The 6,916-nt window shown below is 50.0% G+C and overlaps 1 protein-coding gene across 5 annotated transcripts in view; it reads right to left on the bottom strand.

Moving 5' to 3' along the window:
* Positions 1–6,916, bottom strand: part of LOC112254585 (AMP deaminase 2-like) — a 59,735-nt gene that overhangs the window by 4,277 nt on the left and 48,542 nt on the right. For all 5 annotated transcript variants that reach the window (XM_042324460.1, XM_042324462.1, XM_042324457.1 and 2 more), the window contains 11 exons: positions 6,765–6,906; positions 6,541–6,630; positions 6,305–6,434; positions 5,902–6,096; positions 5,666–5,797; positions 5,350–5,513; positions 5,024–5,150; positions 3,631–3,794; positions 3,376–3,496; positions 2,925–3,098; positions 173–283 (listed from right to left, as the gene is read on the bottom strand). In XM_042324460.1, the coding sequence (XP_042180394.1) occupies positions 173–283; positions 2,925–3,098; positions 3,376–3,496; positions 3,631–3,794; positions 5,024–5,150; positions 5,350–5,513; positions 5,666–5,797; positions 5,902–6,096; positions 6,305–6,434; positions 6,541–6,630; positions 6,765–6,906 (1,550 nt within the window). The remainder of the gene's footprint in view (positions 1–172; positions 284–2,924; positions 3,099–3,375; positions 3,497–3,630; positions 3,795–5,023; positions 5,151–5,349; positions 5,514–5,665; positions 5,798–5,901; positions 6,097–6,304; positions 6,435–6,540; positions 6,631–6,764; positions 6,907–6,916) is intronic.

Below are 6,916 nucleotides of genomic sequence, written 5' to 3'. Positions count from 1 at the left end.
CTGGAGACAAGAAAGAATGTCAGAGCTGAGCACTTGGCACAAAATGGTTGCTATGCACAACTTAATTTAATTAAATCCATTATTAATCCATTATAAGAGACAAATTAAAAGGGAAGCTCAGAGACCAAAGAGGGCAAAAAGAGAGATGAGATAAGAGGAAGTGGATGGATACCTTGTGGGAGAAGCCGCTCATGAGGACACTGTTCCTGGCCAGCTCACACATGTCACAGGAGCTCAGCTTCCACACCTGTGTGGCGATGCTGTACTCCTCCATCAGGGGCTCCTGAGGTCAAACACAAACGCACGCACAAAAGACAAAATAAGCATTAAGTGAATTATACTTATTGACTGTACTGACTCACCATTGCGGCTCCCATAGTTACATAGTTGTAGCATGGGTGGTTTTGCCTGTGTGTGTGTCTGTGTCTCTGTGTGCGTCTGTGTCTCCGTGTGTCAAATCAAATCAAATGTATTTGTCACATACACATGTTTAGCAGATGTTAATGCGAGTGTAGCGAAATGCTTGTGCTTCTAGTTCCGACAATGCAGTAATAACCAACAAGTAATCTAGCTAACAATTCCAAAACTACTACCTTATAGACACAAGTGTAAGGGGATAAAGAATATGTACATAAAGATATATGAATGAGTGATGGAACAGAGCGGCATAGGCAAGATACAGTAGATGGTATTGAGTACAGTATATACATATGAGATGAGTATGTAAACAAAGTGGCATAGTTAAAGTGGCTAGTGATACATGTATTACATAAAGATGCAGTAGATGATATAGAGTACAGTATATACGTATACATATGAGATGAATAATGTAGGGTATGTAAACATTATATTAGGTAGCATTGTTTAAAGTGGCTAGTGATATATTTTACATCATTTCCCATCAATTCCCATTATTAAAGTGGCTGGAGTTGAGTCAGTGTGTTGGCAGCAGCCACTCAATTTTAGTGGTGGCTGTTTAACAGTCTGATGGCCTTGAGATAGAAGCTGTTTTTCAGTCTCTCGGTCCCAGCTTTGATGCACCTGTACTGACCTCGCCTTCTGGACGATAGCGGGGTGAACAGGCAGTGGCTCGGGTGGTTGTTGTCCTTGATGATCTTTATGGCCTTCCTGTGACATCGGGTGGTGTAGGTGTCCTGGAGGGCAGGTAGTTTGCCCCCGGTGATGCGTTGTGCAGACCTCACTACCCTCTGGAGAGCCTTACGGTTGTGGGCGGAGCAGTTGCCGTACCAGGCGGTGATACAGCCCAACAGGATGCTCTCGATTGTGCATCTGTAGAAGTTTGTGAGTGCTTTTGGTGACAAGCTGAATTTCTTCAGCCTCCTGAGGTTGAAGAGGTGCTGCTGCGCCTTCTTCACGATGCCGTCTGTGTGGGTGGACCAATTCAGTTTGTCTGTGATGTGTACGCCGAGGAACTTAAAACTTACTACCCTCTCCACTACTGTTCCATCGATGTGGATAGGGGGGTGTTCCCTCTGCTGTTTCATGAAGTCCACAATTATCTCCTTAGTTTTGTTGACGTTGAGTGTGAGGTTATTTTCCTGACACCACACTCCGAGGGCCCTCACCTCCTCCCTGTAGGCCGTCTCGTCGTTGTTGGTAATCAAGCCTACCACTGTTGCGTCGTCCGCAAACTTGATGATTGAGTTGGAGGCGTGCGTTGCCACGCAGTCGTGGGTGAACAGGGAGTACAGGAGAGGGCTCAGAACACACCCTTGTGGGGCCCCAGTGTTGAGGATCAGCGGGGTGGAGATGTTGTTGCCTACCTTCACCACCTGGGGGCGGCCCGTCAGGAAGTCCAGTACCCAGTTGCTGTAGTCGATGAACAGCATTCTCACATAGGTATTCCTCTTGTCCAGATGGGTTAGGTGCAGTGTGGTTGAGATTGCATCGTCTGTGGACATATTTGGGCGGTAAGCAAATTGGAGTGGGTCTAGGGTGTCAGGTAGGGTGGAGGTGATATGGTCCTTGACTAGTCTCTTAAAGCACTTCATGATGACGGAAGTGAGTGCTACGGGGCGGTAGTCGTTTAGCTCAGTTACCTTAGCTTTCTTGGGAACAGGAACAATGGTGGCCCTCTTGAAGCATGTGGGAACAACAGACTGGGATAGGGATTGATTGAATATGTCCGTAAACACACCAGCCAGCTGGTCTGCGCATGCTCTGAGGACGCGGCTGGGGATGCCGTCTGGGCCTGCAGCCTTGCGAGGGTTGACACGTTTAAATGTTTTCCTCACGTTGGCAGCAGTGAAGGAAAGTCTGCATGTTTTGGTTGCGGGCCGTGTCAGTGGCACTGTATTGTCCTCAAAGCGGGCAAAAATGTATTTAGTCTGCCTGGGAGCAAGACATCCTGGTCCGTGACGGGGCTGGTTTTCCTTTTGTAATCCGTGATTGACTGTAGACCCTGCCACATACCCCTTGTGTCTGAGCCGTTGAATTGAGAATTTACTTTGTCTCTATACTGACGCTTAGCTTGTTTGATTGCCTTGCGGAGGGAATAGCTACACTGTTTGTATTCGGTCATGTTTCCGGTCACCTTGCCCTGATTGAAAGCAGTGGTTCGAGCTTTCAGTTTCACGCGAATGCTGCCATCAATCCACGGTTTCTGGTTGGGGAAGGTTTTAGTCGTTGCTATGGGAACGACATCTTCAACACACGTTCTAATGAACTCGCTCACCGAATCAGCGTATTCGTCAATGTTGTTGTTTGATGCAATACGAAACATTGACGAATACGCTGAGTCCACATACACATACGATGTGTGTGTCTGTGTCTCTGTGTGTGTGTCTGTGTCTCTGTGTGTGTCTGTGTCTCTGTGTGTGTCTGTGTCTCTGTGTGTGTCTATGTCTCTGTGTGTGTGTGTGTGTGTGTGTGTGTGTCCTGACAGAGCACCACTGTGCACTGACCTTGGTGAAGTGGAACTGTAGGGGGTCGTCAGTGGACAGAGAGACCATGAGGCCTCTGGCCAGATACTCAGGCAGGGGGTTGCGGTGGTAGCTGAGGAACAGGCTGTTGTTGCTCAGGGGGGACATGGCGATGCCAATCTGAGCCAGGTAGTAGAGGTACTGCAGCACTGGAGCCTGGGGACAAGAGGAGGAAAAAGACAATTGTCTATCTTGTTGAATGCACAACTGCAGGAATTCAAGGGAACTGTTTGATTGTTCTCCTGAATTCTCTTAAATTAAAACTTAAGAAACCGGATGAACAAACTCCAAAAGCCAAAACTTAATTCAATAAATCAATCAAACCCAATCAAATCCTTCAGAGGTCACCTATGAACTGAACTCTATTTGTCAGTAGTGTTGTTGCCATAGTAGTGTGTTGTCGCTATGGGAGACGGCATGTGTGCTGACTGACCTTCCTGAGCAGCAGCCCATGGGAGATGTTCTCTGACAGAATGAAACCAGACACCAGGTGGTGGACAGGCCCCGCCTCCCCGCAATGAGGGCGCAGCACCAACGTGTGGAAACCACGCCTCCTGCACGATACAAACAAACATAAAGCCTATTCATAAACAATCCTTAAACGGTTTGGATGTGACATACATCCTTTCGGTTGTTAAAACATTGATCTAGCGGTCTGTGTGCGGAGGTTCGTTAAGCAGCCTGCTACCTGCGCAGATGGTTGAGCACGGTCATGTTGGCGTAGGTGTAGTAGAGGTAGTAGGAGTAGGGAGGGTTGTCCTCCTCTGTCCAGTCGGCTGGCAGGGGGCTGTCCATGTTGAAGATGTGGTGCTCCGGCTTGGACTCGTCATCCACGCTGTCAAAGCCCACCACCTAACAACACACCGATAAGTCCCTTTAAAACAGTGCCTGAAGTGTATGAAGGAGGTAGGGCCCTGAAAATGGAATCTGAAGTGTCTGTTTGAGGATATGTTGGGGTGTGTGTGGACTGCTGGGCAAGTGCCTAGTGCTGGGCTAGTGCCTAGTGCTGGGCTAGTGCTGGGCTAGTGCCTAGTGCTGGGCTAGTGTTGGGCTAGTGCCTAGTGCTGGGCTAGTGCCTAGTGCTTGGCTAGTGTTGGGCTAGTGTTGGGCTAGTGCCTAGTGCTGGTTTAGTGCCTAGTGCTGCCTAGTGCTTGGCTAGTGCCTAGTGCTTGGCTAGTGCCTAGTGCTGTGCTACTGCCTAGTGCTGTGCTACTGCCTAGTGCTGTGCTACTGCCTAGTGCTGTGCTACTGCCTAGTGCTGGGCTACTGCCTAGTGCTGGGCTACTGCCTAGTGCTGGGCTAGTGCTGGGCTAGTGCCTAGTGCTGGGCTAGTGCCTGGTGCTGGGCTAGTGCCTAGTGCTGGGCTAGTGCCTAGTGCTGGGCTAGTGCCTAGTGCTGGGCTAGTGCCTAGTGCTGGGCTAGTGCCTAGTGCTGGGCTAGTGCCTAGTGCTGGGCTAGTGCCTAGTGCTGGGCTAGTGCCTAGTGCTGGGCTAGTGCCTAGTGCTGGGCTAGTGCCTAGTGCTGGGCTGTGCCTAGTGCTGGGCTAGTGTCTAGTGCTGGGCTAGTGTCTAGTGCTGGGCTAGTGTCTAGTGCTGGGCTAGTGTCGGGCTAGTGCCTAGTGCTGGGCTAGTGCCTAGTGCTGGGCTAGTGTCTAGTGCTGGGCTAGTGTCTAGTGCTGGGCTAGTGTCTAGTGCTGGGCTAGTGTCTAGTGCTGGGCTAGTGTCTAGTGCTGGGCTAGTGCCTAGTGCTGGGCTAGTGTCTAGTGCTGGGCTAGTGTCTAGTGCTGGGCTAGTGTCTAGTGCTGGGCTAGTGTCTAGTGCTGGGCTAGTGTCTAGTGCTGGGCTAGTGTCTAGTGCTGGGCTAGTGTCTAGTGCTGGGCTAGTGTCTAGTGCTGGGCTAGTGTCTAGTGCTGGGCTAGTGTCTAGCGCTGGGCTAGTGTCTAGTGCTGGGCTAGTGTCTAGTGCTGGGCTAGTGCCTAGTGCTGGGCTAGTGCCTAGTGCTGGGCTAGTGTCTAGTGCTGGGCTAGTGTCTAGTGCTGGGCTAGTGTCTAGTGCTGGGCTAGTGCTGGGCTAGTGCCTCACGTGCTGCAGGAAGAGGTGCAGCTCAGGGTGGCTGCGGGGGTTGATGGTGACCTCAAACAGAGGCATAAAGATGTTCTCCATCATCTCCTGGAAGTTAGCCAGCTGCTTCTTGGTTCGGTACACATCACTGCAGTCAGAGGAGGGTTAACGTCACTCGCACATAATATGGAAGACTCACATTCACGCATAGTCCTCATTTACAGATTCATGACCTTCATTCATAATACTTGACACAAATAGGAGAGGTTTACATCCAGGCAAGCTGACTAAAGGTGGATGTGCGTAACTGCTTTGTTGATGCTGTATTAGGTACAGACACTACTTACAAGAGGCGGGGCACTTGGATGAGCCAGCGCACGTTGTCAGAGTAGACTTGGTGTTTGACGGCCCACTGGGCCAGCTTGTCCCACTCGTCCCGGGAGCGGCCGTAGATGGACAGACGCAGCTCCACGTTCTGGTACTTACTCTCCTCTAGGTCAGCCATCACCTCCTGATGGAACATCAACAATATCAATACATCATTCTATTCAATCGTACCAATTTAAAACTTAATATGAATATACATTACTATGTGGGGTGAACTAACACATAAACACAACTGCTTCTTTGGCTGTTTTAAGGTAACATGGGCTGGTTTCAGACCTTGATCATGTGGCCAAAGTATTTGCCCTCGATGTGGTTGTCTGTCTTGATGAAGATCTCTCTCAGGATGGATTCTCCGATGGGGTTGTATTTGGCGTTGAACTTGTCGAAGCGATGGAACGTGTTGCGGTCCTGAGAACAGACAGGTGACACTACATCTACTGTTCCACTCGTCTTCCCCAATTCTCTTACCCATCCCTCTTTAACAATGTTCTTCACCCCTCCCCTCTCCTCACCGCGTGCATGTCCAGTGTGTCCACACTCAGGTCGAAGGCGGTCAGGTTCATGTTCTCAAACACCTCCATGAGGGTCTGTCCCCGCCCGTGCTCCATGTGGACTATCTCCCCAGGGTACTTCTTCATGGCCCGCTTGATAAAGCGCAGAAGGTGCTTCTGGTTCATACAGGACGAAGCGTGGATGTGGGTGTCCACCTGGGGGCAGAGGGAGGGGGAGGTTCAGGGACAGTGAGGCATTTAGGATGGATGCCAGAAAGACCCAAACCAACCCAGGCTTTTTCTAGCTCTGGTGTAAACTTCTAAATACATTTCTATCCAACATTGTGGGGGGACTAGCTGATGTGGAACACTATGCAGGCATTATAGACGTGTTGCAGATGCTGTTGTGCTGGTGTTCCTTCACCTTGCGAATGTTGTAAAAGTCGCGGTGAGGAACCTGCTTCTGGGCTGCCAACTCCTTCATCTCGTTCAGCAGAATGTGCATCTGGAACTTAGAGCTGAGGTACTGCAGCCGGCGGTAGCAGAACGATTTCCTGCACGCGCACAAACACGCGCACACACACACTGACAGTTTATTTTACTGCAGAGCCAACAGATGTGACTGATATGATTCTAAAGCGAAGAACCAGTAACACTCACACTGGTCCGTTGATGATGAGAGCCATCATGACATTCATGTCAGCGATGTACTCCTTCAGGTCTGGGTAGGGCAGGTCCAACTCTGTACTCCTGGAAATGATGGACAATCAGTTATCCACTCTCTCTTCCACAAACATACAGACCCAGACTACAGACCCAGATTAGCCCATCACACACACAACTAGAAACTAACTGAAAACAAGCAGACTCAAACAAACACTCACTTCTCCATGGGGCTCTTCTTGGTGTAGACATGCATGACCCCATCCACCATCTTACAGCTGTACCCTGTGTCTGCAGGCATGTTCTTGGTGACCTGGTTTTCATAGGGGTGAGTCTCTGAGACAGGGGGGTGGACTGGAGCATCTGTGGGAGA

The sequence above is a fragment of the Oncorhynchus tshawytscha genome, linkage group LG07, assembly GCF_018296145.1.
Source record: "Oncorhynchus tshawytscha isolate Ot180627B linkage group LG07, Otsh_v2.0, whole genome shotgun sequence".
In the NCBI taxonomy this organism is placed as follows: Eukaryota; Metazoa; Chordata; class Actinopteri; order Salmoniformes; family Salmonidae; genus Oncorhynchus; species Oncorhynchus tshawytscha.
The sequence above is the reverse complement of the archived record's forward strand: the minus strand, read 5'-3'. Positions and strand labels throughout refer to the sequence as shown.